This window comes from Belonocnema kinseyi, chromosome 1, assembly GCF_010883055.1.
Source record: "Belonocnema kinseyi isolate 2016_QV_RU_SX_M_011 chromosome 1, B_treatae_v1, whole genome shotgun sequence".
NCBI classification, from domain to species: domain Eukaryota; kingdom Metazoa; phylum Arthropoda; class Insecta; order Hymenoptera; family Cynipidae; genus Belonocnema; species Belonocnema kinseyi.
Window position 1 is genome coordinate 150602260 of NC_046657.1, and position 19334 is coordinate 150621593.

A 19334-nucleotide genomic window follows, 5' to 3' on the forward strand; every position below is an offset into this window, starting at 1 on the left:
ACAGGCGCATTGTGATGATAAAGCGGTTTTTTCTTCTTCAAATGCGGTCGTTTTTCGGCGATTTCGATTTTCAATCGGTCCAATAATGATGAATAGTATGCTGTAGTAGTGGATCCAGGTTTCATCCATGGTTATGAATTGGCGCAAAAACTCGGTCGGCTTACGGGAAAATAATGCCAAATTCTGCTACCTCTCTCAATTTCACTTTAAGATCATTCAACATCATATCATGGATTTTTTCAACATTTTCTGGTGTAGTGACCTCTTTTGGGCGCCCAGATCGTTCAGCATCAATTGTGCTCGTACGGCCACAACAAAACTCGGTAAACCACTTATAAATCGTTCCAATCGACGGTGCAGAGTCCGGGTAATACTTATCCAGCTTGGCCTTGGTCTCGGATATCGTTTTCTTGCGAAGATAGTAGTGTTTGATCAAAACTCGAAACTCAGATTTTTCCATATTAAAAAAAACTCGGAGGTTAGTCTCTTCTCAGTGCTGTAACTTGTAAATGCGTAAACATAAAAGGCTGAAGTTTTGACAGGCGTCATTTGAAGGATCAAGCTCGGCGAAAATGGTTCACATTAGTGAATACTAATGCCACCTCTTAGAATTTTCAGGTACTTATCAGACTGCCTAGTACATAGAAAAACATAGACATTTATAGACGTAGAATAGGAAGAGATAAAGAAGATCAGATTAAAAAAGATGGATGAGAATTTAGAATAACCAAGAGATAGAAAAAGATTAAGAAGCATAGATCAAAGATAGGATGAGATAGAGAAGGAATTGAAAAAGATAGACGTGCATTTAAAATAATAAGAAGAGATAACAAAGATTGAAGTGGATAGATAAAGCATAGAAAAAGATAAAAAGAGGGAAATGAAAAAGGTAGAAGGAAATTAAGATTGACAGGAGAGGTCGAAAAATATGGACAGATTGAAATATAGATAGAAAACGTAGAAATTATTAGACGTACAGTAGGATAAGATAAGAAAGAGGAGATTCAAAAAGATAAAGGGGAATTTAAATTAACCGAGAAACAGACAAATTTAGAGAATAGCTAAAGGATAGAATCAGATAGAGAAGAGGGGATTAAAAAAGATATAAGTGAATTTAGATTAAAACTGAGGTAAAAAAAGATTCACGTGGTGAAATAAAGTATAGAATAAGATACAAAGAAGGAGAATGAAAAAGATAGATGGAAATTTAGATTGACAGAGAGGTAGAAAAATATTGACAAGAATAGATAAAGGACAGGATGAGATAGACAAGAGGAGATTGAAAAAAATAGACAATGATAGTCGTAGAATAGGATGTAACAAAGAAGAGGAGATTGTAAAAGATAGACCGGAGTTTAGAGTAATCGCGGGATAGAAAAAGATTGATAAACATATATAAAAGATAGGATGAGATAGAGAAGGGATGGAAAAAGGTAGACGTGAATTTAGAATAATAAGGAGCTAAAAAAATTGCAGTGGATGAATAAGGCATAGAAAAAGATAGAAAAGAGGAGAATGAAAAAGGTAAAAGGAAATTTAGATCGATAGATAGGTAGAAAAATGTTGATGGGGATAGATACAAGATAGGATGAGATAGCAATGGATGTATTGAGAAAAATTGATGTGGAGGAAGGATAGAATAAAATAGAAAGAAGGGGATTTCCTCTTGTCTATCTCATTCTACCCTTTATCTATACTTTTCAATATTTTTCTATATCTCGGATGATCCTAATTACCGTGTATCTTTTGTAATCCCTTCTTCTTTTATTTATCCTAATCTCATTATATCAATGCCTATGTTTCTTTATTTATTCGTTAATCTAAATTCAGGTCCATATTTTTCCACATTCTCTTCTCTATCGCATCTCACCCTTTATCTACTATTGCCAATCCTTTTCAATTTCCGTTAATATTCCCATCTTTCTTGTTCAATAACGTCTTTTCTATCTCATCCTATTCTTTATCGATTATATTCCATCCTTTTCAACTTCTTTTAATCTAAATTCCTGTATATCTTTTTCAGTCTCCTCTTTACTATCTGTTTGTATCCTACATTTACCAACGTCTATATTTTTCTATCTATTTTTCCAATATAAATTTGAGCTTATCTTCATACGGCTGATCTTCTCCATCTTATTCTACCCTTTATATAGTTTAGTCAATCATTTTTATATCTCCGTTTATCTAAATTCCCGTCTATCTTTTTGAGTCTTCTCTTTTTTGTTTGATCTCAATCTACGTCTACGAATGTCTCTCTTTTTCTATATATTTGCCAATCTTTTTAAATCTCCTCTTCTTTAATTAACCCTAATCTACCTCTATCAATGTCTATGTTCATCTATCTATTTATCAATATAAATCCCGTTAATCTTTTTCCATACTCTCTATCTCATCCTATCCCTTAACTCTTATTGTCAATCTTTTTCTATTTTTGTTAATATTCCCTTCTATCTTTTTCAATCTCCTCTTTTCTATCTCTCCCTATTCTTTATCTATTATTTTCAATCCTTTTCTACTTCTTTAAATCTAAATTCCCGTCTATCTTTTAATCCCATATTTGCTATCTCATAGTATCCTACATCTGCCAACGCTTATGTTTTTCTATCTATTTTTCAATCTTTTTCAACACCCTCTTCTTTATATCATTCTATTCTTGAACCTCCTGTTCTTTATCTCATCCTATCCTACGTATATCAAAGTCTATGTTTTTCTGTCTCTTTCCCAATCTAAAATCACTTCAATTTTTTCAATCTCCTCTTCTTTATCTCATATTTCCTACGTCTATTAATGTCTATGTTTTTATATATATCTTATTCTACGATTTATTTATCGACGTAAATTTGTTAAACCTTTTTGTTATTATAAATTCTCTTCTATCTTTTTAAATCCCTACTATATCTCTTCTTATCTTTTTTCTATGCTGCTTAATCTTTTTCTGTCTCTCAGTTAATCTAAATTCTCGTCTATATTTTTTTAATATACTCTTTTTCATCTTATCCTATGCTTCGTCTATCAACTTCAGTATTTTTTTATCACTTTGAATATAAATTCCTATCTACCTTTTTTAATCTCTTCTTCTCTATCACATCCTATCCTTTATATATCAACATTTATCTTTTTCTATGTATATCTCAACCTAAATTAATGTCTTTTTCAACCCCCTCTTTCCTATTTCATCCTATCCTTCATCTATTATTGTCAAACTTTTTTCTATTCCTGTTAATAAAAATTCTCGTCTTTTTCAATATTCTCTTCGCTACCTCATCGTACCCTATATCTATCAGCATATAAATTTTTCTATATATTTGTCAACCTAAATCCACGTATATCCTTTTGTATCTCCTCTTTTCTATCTCATATTTTCCTTTATCTTTTCATCTCAAACTTTTTCTATCTGTGTCTATCTTTTCCTATCTCTTTGTAAATCTAAATTTACATCACATGGTTTCTCAATGGATTCCAGAATTTGTAGGGATAAAAACTTATTAGAGTACTTAAACGCCGAAGACAGAAAGAGACCGACAAAGATTAAAATTCCTATTAAAGAGATGGCATAAAGTAAAAAAAAGATAAGGATCTTCGGTCACGAAAGGTAGAGAAAGAGATAGCAAATTATTAAGACTAGGGATAGTAGAAAATAGAATTTTAGGGTTGCAAAGTGACTCATTGAGAGATAGAAGAACAGAGAGAATAATTTTACTTTTTCCTATTCACCATTTTCTATATTTTTCTGTTTTTCTACTTTTATCAGAGCAAAACCTTCAGGTGGACGTGGAAAGATTGACTGGAAAAGATCGCAGAAAATGTATATTGACGATAGATAAAGTATAAGATGAGATATATGAGAAGGCATTGAAAAAGATAAGAGAAGAATTTAAATTGACAAAGATATAGAAAAATATTAGCGTGGGTAGACGAAGGATAGGATGAGATAGAGAAGAGGTTAATAAAAAATATTAAGGTGGATTTAGATTGAAAAATAGATAGAAGAAGATAGACGCTTATAGACATAGAATACGACGAGATAGAAAAAAGGCAATTAAAAAAGATAGATCGTTATTCAGATTGACAGAAGGATAGAAAAATATTGATGTGAATAGAAAAAGAATAGGGTAAGATAGAAAACAGGGGATTGAAAGAGATAGACGGAAATTTAGATTGACAGAGAGATAAAAAAAGATTGACGTATAGAGGTAAAGGACAGGATGAGATAGAGAAGACGGGATTGAGAAAGATTCGAAAGTATTCAAACAGATAGGATATCTTGTTTTTTACTTCCAGAAGGACCTTTCAAACCAAACACAAATTTTATTAGTGCACGAATGACCAGTCTTGTCCGAATTTTACGTATAATCGCATCTGCAATAATTGAAAATTAGGACAGCAAGATTTTATTTGATTTTGTAGAATTAACCTGCATAAACAAAAATAAAGTTCATAGTATAAACACCGCAGGTTTTTCAAGAGCTTCACTTTTTGTCAGATTTTTAATTAAAGAGAAAATTTTAATTTTAAGAAACGTAATTGTTTAAACAATTTATTATTATTTTTAATAATATTCTCTTAAAATAATAGTGAAAAATTTCAGTTTCTTCATTAAGTCCCCAACTTTTGACCAATTTTTAATTAGAGTGAGATAAATAATAAGTTAAACAATTAATTGTTCAAACAATTTAGTATTATTTTTAATAATATTCGATTTTAATAATGCTAGAAAGTTGCGTTTTTTCTGAAATTTTTTAATGATAGTCTACTTTTTATTTGGAGCGGGTTAATCACTTACTCAGTCCAGCAAAAAAATTATTTAAATAAATTATTATTGTTTATAACTATCTTATTCTTTATTAACGCTAGATAGTTGCGGTTTCTTCTGAAACTCTTAATTTTACACAAACTTTTCACTTACTAGAGTAATTAATGATGCATGTTAATAAAAAAAAAGTTGTTTAAACACTTTATTACTGTTTATAACTATTTTCTCTCAGATAATTACTAGAAAGCTCCGGTTTTTTCTTTAATTGTTAACTTTATGCTTCATTTTTATTAAGAGTGTTTTAATAATAAGTTCAATTTAACAAAGATAATTTTTTACACAAATCTTCATTTTTTATAATTATCTTCTTCTATATTAATGCTAAAAAGTTGCGTTTTTTGGAAATTTTCAACTTTTTGTAAACTTTTCGTTTAGAGCGAGCTAATAATTACTGCCAAGTAATAATTCATTCTATTTGATAAATAGAATTGTCTTAACAATTTTTCATTATTTTTAATAACATTCTCTTTCGTTATTGATAAAAAGGTGCATTTTTTTCATTTTAAACTTTTCGTCCACTTTTTAATTTACGAGAGAAATTAAAGCAATAATTTTTAAACAATTTGTTACTAATTATAATAAAATAATAATTATGGATTTAAACAAAAAAGTGTTAAGCAACTACTCAAAGGAAAAATTTACACTTAATATAATCCATATAGACAATTTTTGAAGAATATTTCAAATATTTGTTTATTTGCGAAAAATATATACACAACAAAGAAAAAAATTACTTAAAAAATGATTCTTTGTATTTTCTATTTATTATTTGTTTATAACTAAAAAAGCCAAAGCAAAGTTAAGCATTTCAGAAAAAACCACAACTATCGAGCAGTTTTACAAGAGAAGATAGTTATAAACAAAAAGTGGGAAATTAAAAAAAAACTGCGACTTTCTATTTCTATTCTAAGAGAAAAGTGATAAAAACAATAATAAATTATTCAAATAAATATTTTTGCTAAATGGAATTAAATATTAGCTCTCTATAAATACAAAGTGGACCAAAAGTGGAAAATTGTAGAAGAAAACGCAAATTCTAGCTTTATTTAAAAAGAATATGATTAAAAATAATATATGTTTAAACAATTATTTTTGTTAACTTGAAATAATTATGACTTTACCCTAATTGAAAAGTGGACGAAAAGTCGAAAATTTCGGAAAAACCGCAATTTATAGCATTATTAAAAGAGAATATTATTTACAATAATAATGCATTGCTTAAACAATTATTTTTTTAACATTAATTAATTTTGAAGCTCATTTAAATTAAAAATTGGACAAAAAGTTAAACATTTTTGAAAAAACCGCGACGTTCTATCTCTATTCTAAAAGGAAATGGCTAAAAACAATGATAAATAATTTCAACAAATTAGTTAATTATCTAATTATCAGTATAAAGTAATATTCCATGTACTCGCATAACCTATTTTTTACCTATGGAGTTTTTTTGGGACCCAGAAAATAGACTTATGGGGGTGATATTTGGAAAGTAATTATTTATTTGTATTTTATGGTTAATTGTAAAAAGTAATGTGTGTCGATCCGTGAAGTTATTTTAACTTTGAATTTCCCTCGATTCTTTTTGTTGGTGAAACTATAAAAATTCGGTTGCCCATCGGTCTCGATTTATAATTAATTTTTATTAAATAAAAAGTTGTTTATATTTTTTTCTTCATTTTGTAGGCATTTCTAGAGTATGATGCGTGTTTATAGCAAATTTCAAACAGTTTCAACAATATTTGGCTCAGTTATGAAGATTTATGTTTAAAGCAATAATTTAATTTGGGTCATAATTTATTTTACTTTTTTAATTTTTATAATTCAAAATATTTATCGGAAAAAGAACTTTAAACAGTAAAAACTTCAGACTTGACTTTCTCTCCAAACCCGTTAAAAAATTTGAACTTAAAAATTTGAATATCACGAGATGCTTGGAAAATAGTTTTTAGCGTTTTCGAGCTATGGTCCGGATGCAATTAGGCGCCCTCTTATTACATTCGGATCCTCGCTCGAAATCGGTACAACGTATTGTCCAAGCGTCTCGTGATATTTAAATTTTTAAGTTCAAGAATCTTTTAAAATACGGGTTTGTAGGGAATGGCAAATTTTTTTTTTATTTGAAGTTCTTTTTCCGATAAACATTTTGAATTTGAAAATTAAAAAAGTAAAATAAATTATTATCTAAATTTAATTATTATTTGAAACATTAATCGTCCTAACTTAGCAATATATTGTTAAAACTGTTAAAAATGTGAATACAATAATAGGGCACCTCATTGCTTCCGGACCCTGAATTCCAAAAAATGTGATCCCGTAATACTAAAAAATTATAAAAATCCTTCGGACACGGAATTTCTCCTATATAACACTATAATTTCACCAAGTTTCAATAAAATCGAACGACCACATGCAGATCCTGATATTTCCGACGCATCCTAGCCCACGTACCTTTTGATTGCTCGAGATTTCCTCGCATCGTCGCTAATTCAGTCAGTAGATTTACTATCGAGATGGAATCTTGCCGCTTCGTTAAAGCAGAGCCGCAAAAAGTAGAGAGAAGATACAAACTCGTAACTCTGTCGAACTCAAAGCTCGTTTACGATCTTCGAAGCCCTTTGGAGCGACGCGCTCTTTATTTGATTTTAAAGAGCAGTACTTCCGGGGAAAATCCCTTTGGTAAAATTAGATAGAGCTCGCGTATGCTCGAATTACGTTACAACTTAGGTACGTTGCGATTTATTGCAAACGCAAAGAAGAGGATCGAGTCTGAGGTGCGATAGTGCCGCATCCCATAGTGAAAAAATTCCTTTTTTTGATTCCAAATAACTTACGCCCTAAATTATTATTATTAACCGGTTTTTCCAAAAAAAAAGCTTACAAAATTTCTCAGAGATTTGTCGAATCTGGTTTTTAAATTAGGCAATCAACTTTGCTGACTTCTATGATAGTTCTCTAGCCTGATTTTTAAATTAGGTATTCGATTTTTCTGTAAATAAACAATTATGGCAAAAAAATGGCAAGTTTTTCTATTTGACGTTCCCGGCGATCATGAATAAGATGATAATTTTTAAAGTAATTTCGATGGAAACAATTTGTTGATGAAGAAATTTTTGCTAATATTGTTAACAAATTTAATAAACAAATAAATTATTATTTGGTTATTTGTCGGCAGAAAATTCTATTTTTTCAATGATAATCCTTTCAGTTTGGAACTTCGTGACAATATTAGCAAAATTCATAACTATTTTATAAATTTTATGATTTTTTCAAACAAATGCAATAAACAAATTCATCATTTGGGCATTTGTCGGGAGAAAAATTTTGGATTTTCAATGCTTATCCTTTCAGTTGGGAGTTTCATGACAATTTCAGCAACAACCATAATTTATTGATCAATTTTATGATTTTTTAAACAAATTTAATAAACAAAAGCATTATTAGGGCATTTGTCGAAAAAAATTATTTTCTTCGATGTCAGACGTTTTAATTGGGTTCTTTATAATAATTTTAGCGAAATTTATAGTTAGTTGATAAATTTCATGATTTTTTATAACATATTCAATAAACAAATGCATTTTTCGGGCATTTATCGGCAGAAAAATGTTTTTTTTTGCAATGCTAATCCTTCCAGTTGGGAACTTCATGGCAATTTCAGCAAAATTAATAACTAGTTAATCAAATTTATTTAAAAATTAAATTTATTAATCCATTTTGTGATTTTGTAAAACTTTTTTGAAAAACAAATGCATTATTACGGCATCTGTCGATGGAAAGATTCTTTTTTTTTCAATATCAGACTTTTTAATTGGGCTCTTCATAATAATTTCAGCAAAATTCATAACAAGTTGATAAATTCTATGACTTTTTAAACAAATGCATGGAAAAGGCATTTGTCGAAAGAAAAATTCGTTTTTTTTTCAATAAAAACTTTTTTATTTAGAAACTTGATGATAATTTCATAAAGAACTTATAATTTAATGATCAATTTTATGATTTTTGAAACAATTTTAATAAACAAATGCATTATTGCGGCGTCTGTAGACAGAATTTTTTTTGTGATATCAGACATTTTAATTGGGATCTTCATTAAAAATTCAACAACATTCATAATCAGTTGATACATTTTATAAATTTTTTAAAACGAATTTCACAAACAATTGCATTATTGTTTATTAAAATTCTTGAAAAAAGTCATAAAATTGATCAATAAATTATGAATTATTTCTGAAGTTGCCATTAATTTCCTAATTAGAAAAGATTATATCGGAAAGAACGAATTTTTCTTTTAAAAAATGCCTTATCTATGCATTTCTTCATTGAATTTGTTAAAAAAAGTCATAAGATTAATAGAAAAATAATGATTTTTTTAAAATTATCATAAAGTTCCTAATTAAAAAAAAAATTACATCGGAAAAATTGAAGTTTTCTGTCAAGAAATGATTAATTAATGCATTTGTTTATTAAATTTGTTCATAATATTAACAATAATAATCTCAACAAGAAACTCCTGTATCATTATATAGTTTTCTTCCAAAGTACTTGCAATGTGATTAAAAAAAGAAATGATTGAAAATCATAAAAAACATTCTTTCAACCAATAATTTGTTTATAAACTTTTGTTTTATTATATAATGTCAGAAAATATATTTAAATAACGTTACTCCATTCAACTTAGGAGATTTCAAGAATTTGCATGTTATTGACGAGCACCGGGAACATAAAATAGAAAAAATTGTTTTCGTCATATTTGTTTCTTCATAAAAAATTGAAAGCCTATTTTTTTAACTTTATTTTGAACCAAAAAAGTAATTTATTGCCACTGTGCGCTGGAGTGATAGACATTTTCGAAGGAGCTTTTTATGGAAAAATTTTTTATTTTTTTTATTCTTTTATTATTATTTCTATCATTTTTTTAAAATTATTATTTTTTATTATTTATTCATTTTTGATTCTTTGAATTTTTATAAATATCGCCCGGAAATATTTTTAAATTCACACAAAAAGAAATGCATTTTTTTCTGTAAAAATAAAATTATATTTCGAGATGGTGCAAATCTCATGAAGTTTAACACGTTTTTCCCGTATGAAAAATACGTTTTTATCAATTTTATTCAGAATCATCAATATTAAGTTAATCGAATCGAAAATTAACATTTCTATTCACAATTAGCCATAGAATACAAATGAAATATTGCTTTTTAATTTTTTTCCTCATAAGTCTGTTTTATAGGGTCACAAAAAACCCTCATGAGTGAAAAAATGGGTTTTTAGGAGTTTTTGGCATAATTCATGAACTTTTATATTTTTTTAAATGTAAATTCTTTAACACACATGTAATACTACTTTCTACTGATAGTTAGAGGTTGAAATAAATTGTTCAAATAATTTATTATTGTTTTTAGCTATTTTATTTTAGAATAGTGTTAGAAAGTCGCATTTTTAAAAAATGTTTCACTTTTTGCCCAATTCTCAAGGAGAGTGAGGCCATAATTAATGTTGACAAAAATAGTTCTTTCATCAATTTATTATTATTGATAATAATATTCCATCTGAGTATTGCTAGAAAGTTGCGGTTTTTTCTGAAATTGAAGACTATTTCATTACTGTTCACTTGGGGTGAATTAAAAATTATATCAATTTATCAAAAATAATTATTTAAACAATTTATTATGGTTTGAAACAATCTTCTTTTTTATTAATTCAGGATATGTGCAGTATATTACATGTTAGCAATTTTATCATAGAATAGAGTAAGAAAAACGAGTTTTTCTTAATTTTCCACTTTTTGTTAAGTTTTTAATTAGAGTGAGGTAATAATTATAGTGGAAAAGAATTATTTTTAACAATTTATTATTATCCTTAATACTATTCTAATTGAAGAAGGCTAGAAAATTACAGATTCCAAAAACTTCCCATTTTTGTCCAATTATGTCCATTTTTGTCCAAATTTCAATTAGAGTGAGTTAAATAATTGATTAAAGTTAACAAAATAATTATTTAAACGATTTATTATTATTGTTAATAATATTCGATTAAAATATTGCTACAAAGTTGCGGTTTTTTCTAAACCTGTAAACTATTTGACTGTTTTTCATTTTAGGCATGTTGCTAATTAATTCACTTTAGAATACATAATTATTTTAATAAATTATTATTGTTTATAACTATTTTCTTCTTTATTAATGCTGGGTAGCTCTAAAATGTTTAAAATATTTCTTGTACATAAACTACTACTTTATAATGATAATTAGATGTTTAAATTAATTTTTTAAACAATTTATTAATTGATGTAAACGAAAAGATATATTTGCGCAATTTATTATTATTGTCAATAATATTCTCTTAGAGTAAGGATAGAATATGTTGCTGTTTTTTCCTGAAATTAAAAACTATTTAAGTGCTTTTCACTTCGGGTGAGTTAATGATTAATTTGATTTAGGGCACATAATTATTTAAACAAATTATTATTGTTTTTAACTATCTTCTTCTTTATTAATGCTAGATAGATGCATTATCTTCTAAAATGTAAGAAATGTTTCTAATATACAAAATACTACTTCATACTGATAATAAGATGTTTACGCAAATTGTTTAAACAATTTATTGTTGTTTTTAGCGATTTTATCTTAGAATAGAGTTAGAAAGTCGCGCTTTATTCAACATTTTTGAACATTTTCCAATTCTCAATTAAAATGTGGCTATATTTAATTAATGTAAACAAAAATGATTTTTTTAACAATTTATTATTATATTTAATAATATTCTTTCAGAATAAGACTATAAAAATCGTAGAAAAATCGAAGAGAAAATTGCTAAAAACAATAATCAATTGTTTAAAAAATGTATTGAAACATCTTATCATCAATGTAAAGTAGTATTTTATGTATTAGAAACAATTTGCATTATAAAAACAACACGCAGAAAAATCATAATTAGCGCCAGAAACTCTTAAACCCCTTTTTTCACTTATGGTTTTTTTAGCTGGAATCATGCATGTGTCATAAAAAATTGTTTTTTGCCTTAAAAGTGGTCTTCAATATAAACAATTTTTTAAATCATTGTAACTGATTTTTTAAATCAAAAAATAGAAATTTTTAAATTGAATTTTGGGTAACTTATTTTCAGTTTCCATAAATTACCTGCAACATTACCACATATTACTAAAAAATTTCATAAATTTCCGGAAATTTTTAAAAATGTTTAAATTAAATTTTGGTTTATTAAGGTAAGTTACTCTATTTTCCTGTAAAATTACTAGAAATGACCGAACATTTCCATAAATTTCCGGAAATTTATAGACATTTTTAAACTGAATGTTAGGCAATTTATGATAATTTACCCTAAATTACATGAAATATTACGATAAATTACCAAACAAATAAAAAAATTTCCGGAAATTTATCAAAATATTTTAAACTGAATTTTGGGTAATTTATGGTAAGTTACCATATTTATCTGTAAAATTACCATAATGGAAAATGTTAAAAATTGAATTTTAGGTAATTTATGGCGCGTTACCGCATTTACCTGTACAATTACTATAAGTGAACGAAAAAATTCCATTCATTTTCGGAAATTTACAGACATTTCAAAATTGAATTTTAAGTAATTTATTTTTAGTTTCCATGAATTACCTGTAATATTACCATGAATTATAATGTAATTTTATAAATTTCTGGAAATTTATAAAAAATTTGTAAATAGAATTTTCGTTAATTTCTGCAAGATACCATATTTACTTATAAAATTACCATAAATGACAGAAAATTTCCGGAAAATTATAGACATTTTTAAATTGAAATTTGGGTAATTTATGGTAATTTACCATGTATTACCCGTAATATTACCGTAATATTACGATGAACTATCATTTTTTTATAAATTTCCTGAAATTTATAAAAATATCTAAAATTGAATTTTGGGTAATGTGTGGCAATTTACCACATTTACCTGTAAAATGACTGAAAAATTCTATAAATTTCCGGAAATTTATAGACATTGTTAAATTAAATTTTAGGCAAATTATGGCAAGTTATCGAAAATTATCCTTGACATTATCGTAAATTATTCTTTCATTATTCGAAATCTAATAGGAGCTGAAATCATGAATAGGTCGTTAAATGTCGGAAATCATCCATTTTTTTTTAAATATCCCATGCACCAACGAAGAGAGAAAGTTTTTCCCCTTGGTGCATAACTTACTATTTCGACGGTAATTTGCAAAACAATGAAAAAAGACAAGAAAAAAAAGAAAGGAATAAAATTTTGAGCAAGCCTTCTTTTTCTTTCCTCTGTCTGTCTCTAGTCTGTATTCTGTAGGCACGATAAAAATTGATCAGATTGGATTTTGCTTTGGCACTCTTTTTTAAGGCCTAAAAAGAAAGGACATGTTCGTAATTTAGCTATTTTGGATGAAAACTCAAAAAGTGAGCACAGTTTCAAAATTTTTGAAACCACATTTTTTCAAGATTTAAAAATTCTATGTAGGGTTATTCACAGTACTCAGAAATTCCAACAATTTATCCTGATGACTTTTTTCTATGAAAAGAGAATGATCAAAGTTCGAGCGTTTTCAAAATAAAAAAAAAACAAATAAAATGAACATTTAAGGCCAAAAACCGCATGATATAAAAAAAAGTCAGGAAAAGAAAATGTTGCTTTTTGAAAGCCCTACAAGATTATCATAACAACTATTTAAAATTTGGTCGGAAAGTTGAAAATAAAATAAAATTTTTGGACTAACGGCATAAGCCACGAAAAAAAGACAAAACTTGTTTATCCAAAAAAGAGCTAAAAATTTTTAATAATTATTTTTTATAGGATGCGCAATTTTTGTTTTATACCAAAAAAATACAAAAATAAATTTTTGACAAACGACACAAGATATGAAAAAATCAACAGACAAAAGTTACGTTTTAAAAAATTAGCGACAAGTCATTCGAATTTTTTATGAATAATTTTTGATAGGACATGTAGTTTTTGCTATAGTCATAAAAAATAACATTCAAAATTAAAAACTTACATTTGTTTGAAAAAAACGACACATGCTACGAACTAAAATTAACAGACAAGTGTTTTTCGCCTAGAAAGATCTACAAATTTGTTATTAATCATTTTTAGATAGGACGATTAGATTTTCTTTCAATCGTAAAAAATAAGATTGAAAATAAAAAATTAAATTTTTGGAAAAAGGACACAAGGGACGAAAGAGGACGTAGGAACCTATATATTATCCTATGTAGGGTCCTATATAGTTTTCTCTATTCGTCAGCGCAGCTTAGAATATAATTTAAAACAAAATAAGAAAGAAAATATAAAAACAATCATGATAAATACACTTTATGCTTTATTTTGCAATATCTGAAAAAGTACTACCAGGCAGAGTTACATAAAAATGTATTATATTTGATATAAAAGTGTTGCGTATAATGCAGGAAAGTTGACAAATAGGAAAAAACTGATTGCGAAGCACGAGATACGTGGTTAGAATGTGTTCATTAGAGCCGAAAGAGCTTTAAAAAAAGAGAGTTCACAATCACAAAATTTGAGAGACCCATCATTCACGAGCCGTAGGTGTGTTCAAACTTTTGAGCTATTCCCATTCAACAAAAGAGAATTAACAATCATAAAATTACAGTGCCGGACGGTGAAACGCGGGAACCAACAGTAGCGCCCCCTAGTCGTAATGAGAATGAGCCCGCGTGGCGGGCATATTTTTTTATATTCTTCTCAATTTCATTGAATACATTTAAGAGTGCCTTCCCAAAATTTGACCGCTGGATTTTTTATTTCCAAGGATTTCATTGGCAAAGTAAGTCGGGTATTGATGAAGATAAATTCTGATTCATTCAGAATATAATAAATTTGAATCTCATCGTGCGTCTAACATTTTTTGATAAATGCATTATAAAAAATAATAATAATATTTAAAAAATAATATTAGCAATCAAAACTATAAATTTAGCAACCTTGTCCTCACTTCTGCTGGACATTATTATCAAATTTAGAGTACAAGGTGTGTCAGATTAAATGTTAGGCAAAACTCACCAGACCGTCACAAGCCGACAGGGCAACACGGGAATTGTTCTGTCCCCGAATGTATCCCCGGTAATGGCATTTGCTGGAATGATTTTTCACCGCGTGGCGAACGTGGATGTCCCTCTTCCGCCTCTCGACGATCATTCGGGGGCTAATAAAGTCGTTGGCCGGTGTCAGGTGGAGGTGATATTCAGTCCCGCTTCGAGGCAGACGGAAATGCAGATCACTGTTTCCGTCCCCGTCCCCATTCTCATCATGACGATGGGTTACATTGTGAGAAATCAGGTCACCTCTCAGCGTCACCTTTCGGGGAAACACCACTTCAGAATCGCGAAGATGCCTCTCCAGAGTGTACATTCCTACAGCAAACAAAGTACTTCTTCAGTTTATTGATTTTCTTTGTTAGGAGAAGAATTTCACGTAAACTTAGATAAAAGCATATTCAAAACCATATTTTTCACTCCATATTTAAAGAATTAAGAAAATGTCAGAGATATTTTAGATCAATAAAGTAAAATTTCGAATTTCAAGACTGTAGGGTAAAAAGATTTAAAATAGGTTCCGCATCAAAGGAGATGTGAAACATCATCAATGCGAGGTTTTGATTTTGACAGCTGGTGGTTTTGAAAGATTCAAACAAGGATCTAAGAGATTTTACAGTATGAAAGTAGAATCTTGCATCCCAAGACAGTAGGTTAAAGTGATTAAAAATATGGTCACAGTCATAGGAAAAGTAACACATCATCAAGTGAGGGTTTTTTGTTTGGAAATTGCAGGATCTAAAGATTTGAAAAGGGATTAGATAGATTTTACTGCATTGAAGTGGAATTTTAAATTGCAAGACTGTATGGTACAAATATTCAAAATGGGGTCCGCATTAAAGGCAAGGTGCAACGTCGTCAATGTGGGGTTTTAAATTTGCAACTGTAGATTCTAAAGATTCAAAAAAGGGTCAAAGAGATTGTACAGTGTCAAAGCAGAATCTTTCATTCCAAGACAGCAGGCGATAAAACAATTAAAAATAGAGGCAGAATCAAAGGAGATGTAAAAAAATATCATCAAAGGAAATGTAAAAAAACGTGATTGAAGAAGGGTTTACTGTTTGATAATTGTTGCATTTAAAGATTTAAAATAGTGAGATTTTACAGTTTCGAAGTACAATCCTGAATTGCAAGACTGTAGGCAATACGATTCAAAACAGGGTCAGAATCAAGCGAAAAGTAAAACATCAAGTAAGGGTTTTTTGTTTAGCAATTGTAGGATCTAAAGATTTAAAAATGGGTCAGATAGATTTTACTACATTGAAGTTAAATTTTGAGTTTCAAGACTTGAGGATAATAAGATTCAAAATGGGGTCCGCATTAAAGGTGAGGTGCAGCATCGCAAATATGGGGTTTTAAATTTTCAACTGCAGGTTCTAAAGATTCAAAAAAGGGTCAAAGAAATATTACAGTTTTAAAGTAGAATCTTGCATTACAAGACTGTAGGCTACAATTAATTAAGATAGGGTCAGAATGAAAGAAGATGTAAAAAAATCATCAGAGAAGGATTTTGGTTTGATAATTGTTGAATGTAAAGATTTAGAAAAGGGTCAAATAGATTTTACTGCATCGAGGTAGAATTTTCAATTGCAAGACCTATGATAAAAAGATTGAAAATGGGGTCCGCATTAAAGGCGAGGTACAACGGCGTTAATGTGGGGTTTTAAATTTGCAACTGTAGGTGCTAAAGACTTATAAAAGGGTCAAAGAGATTTTACAGGTTCAAAGAAGTGTCTCGCATTCTAAGAATGTAGGGTCAGGAGATTCAAAGTGAGACCAGTATCAAAGGGAAGGCAAAAGTTTGACTTTGACAACTGTAGGTTCTGAAGATTCAAAACGGGATCAGAGAATTTTAAGAGCATCACATTAGAATCTTGAATTATTTAAGTACTCTAAGCCTAAACTATTCCAAAGAGGGTCAGCATTGAAGAAGAGGTAAACAATTGTTAAAGTAGGGTTTTGAGTTTAACAACTAGAGATTAAAAATAGGGTAAGAAAGGTTTAAGAGCACTCGATTAGAATTTATAATTCAAGGACTGTGGAAGCTGAAAAGATTCAAAATAGAGTCAGCATTAAAGAAGAGGTAAAACATCAACAAAGTAGGGTTTTGAGTTTAACAACTGTAGCTTCTTGAGATTTAAAATAGGGGAAGAGAGACTTAGGAGCATCCTATTAGAATTTAGAATTAAAAGACTGGAAGCTGAAAAGATTCAATATAGGGTCATCATTAAAGAAGAAGGAAAACATCGTGAATATAGGGTTTTTAGTTTAACGACTGTAGGTTTGAGAGATTTAAAATAGTGTGAGCGAGATTTAAGAGCGTCCAATTCGAATTTAGAATCAAATACTGGAAACTAATAAATTCAAAATAGGGTGTGAGAGTTTTAAGAGCAACATGCTCCAGTGATTAGAACATGTGAGACATGGTTTCGTTAATTTAAAAGTGGAGCTTTCGATTTAACAGACAATGAACATCATGGTGCAGCGAAAAAGTTCGAAGACGAGGAATTGCAGGCGTTATTGGATAAAGACCCAACCTAATCGCAACAACAATTGGCACAAACACTAAATGTGACCCGAGGAGCAATTTGCCAACGTTTAAAAGCCATGGGAGATATCCAAAATTATGGAAAATGGATACCACACCACCTGAGCGATAGACAAATGGAAAATCGAAAAACCATTTGTGAAATGCTGCTTGAACGGTTCGACAGGAAATTTTTTCTGCATCGAATTGTCACGGGCGACGAAAAATGGATTTATTTCGAGAACCCGAAGCGGAAAAAATCATGGCTTTCACCTGGTGAGGTCGGCCCATCGACTCCAAGGCCAAAACGCTTTGACAGTAAGACAATGCTCTGTGTTTGGTGGCACCAGTGTGGTGTGGTGTACCTCGAGTTATTAAAACTTGGTGAGATGGTGAATACGGATTGCTACGGACAACAAATTATCCATTTGAATCATCCGTTGAACGAAAAACGGCCGGAATAGGCCCGAAGACATAGCAAAGTTATCATAAAACTTGAAAACGGATCGTTTCATACCGCTAAAGTGTTGAAGAACACATTAAAAGCACTGAATTGGGAAATACTATCGCACCCGGCGTACTCTCCAGACCTCGCCCCGTCCGACTATCGCCTTTTCGCATCGATGGGACACTCACTCGCAGAGCAGCACTTCGCCAATTTTAAAGAAGTCGAAAAATAGTTCGTCGAATGGTTTGTCTCGAAAGAGAAAAAGTTTTTTTGGAATGATATCCATGATTTGCCTGAAAGATGGGCAAAATGTGTAGAATCCAATGCTGAATACTTCGAATAAAAAATTTTTGGGATTCCCTTGAGCATTAAGTGTTTTTTTTATTTAAAAAACCGAGAGAATTTACAGCATTGAAGTAGAATCTTGAATTCAAAGATTGTAGGCTGAAGAGATTTAAAATTGGGCCAGCATCAAAGAAAAGGCAAAAAAATGATGAATATAGGCTTTTGAGTTTGGCAACTGTAGGTTCTGAAGATTTAAAATAGGGCTAGAGAGGTTTAAGAGAGTCCAAATTGAATTTAGAATTCAAGGATTGGAAGGTGAAAAAATTAAAAATAGGGTCAGCATTAAATAAGGGGTAAAACATCGTCGAAAAACTGAAAAGATTCGAAATAGGATCAGCATTTAAAAAGTGAAACATCGTAAAAGTAGGGTCCTGAGTTTGACAACTATGGGTTTTAAAGATTCAAGATAGGTTCAGAGAGAATTTACAGCATTGAAGTAGAATCTTGAATTCAAATATTGTATGCTAAAGAGATTTCAAATAGGGCCATCATCAAATGAAAGGCAAAATATTATGAATGTAGGGTTCTGAATTTGACAACTGTAGGTTCTAAAGATTTAAAATAGGGTTGGAGAGGTTGAAGAGCATCAAATTAGAATCGTAAGTTCAAATTATATAAGCCAAAATGATTAAAAATAGGGTCAGCATTAAAGAAGAGGTCAAACATCGTCAAAGTAGGGTTTAAAGTTTGACAACTAGAGATTAAAAATAGGAAAAGAGAGGTTTATGAGCACCCGATTAGAATTTAGAATTCAAATACTGGAAGCTAAAACGATGAAAAATAGGGTCAGCATTAAAGAAGTGAAACCACGTTAATCTGCTGGGGTTTAGAGTTTGAAGGAAGATATTGAAAGCAGGGTCTCTGGTTGGAAATTAGGTCCAAAGAACTAGAGTCAGCAATCATATTTAATGCAAATATTATTCATTACGGTCGCATATATTAACAATTAAAAACATTTTTAAATAAGGAATGATTTACTTATTGGTAACGAGAATTACTTGGACTCATTACTCTTAACCTTTGACTATAAATGCCCAGTTTCTCACTGAATGCGCAATTTTCCGAATGGATAGGCATTGGAAGTTCGATGCAAATTTTCCAAGTCAGAAGCACGAGGCAGTA

At 29.5% G+C, this 19334-nt stretch overlaps 1 protein-coding gene across 3 annotated transcripts in view; it reads right to left on the bottom strand.

Moving 5' to 3' along the window:
• Nucleotides 1–19334, bottom strand: part of LOC117174740 (A disintegrin and metalloproteinase with thrombospondin motifs 7-like) — a 502350-nt gene that overhangs the window by 126748 nt on the left and 356268 nt on the right. For all 3 annotated transcript variants that reach the window (XM_033364079.1, XM_033364087.1, XM_033364095.1), the window contains one exon: nucleotides 14861–15210. In XM_033364079.1, coding sequence (XP_033219970.1) covers nucleotides 14861–15210 — 350 coding nt within the window. The remainder of the gene's footprint in view (nucleotides 1–14860; nucleotides 15211–19334) is intronic.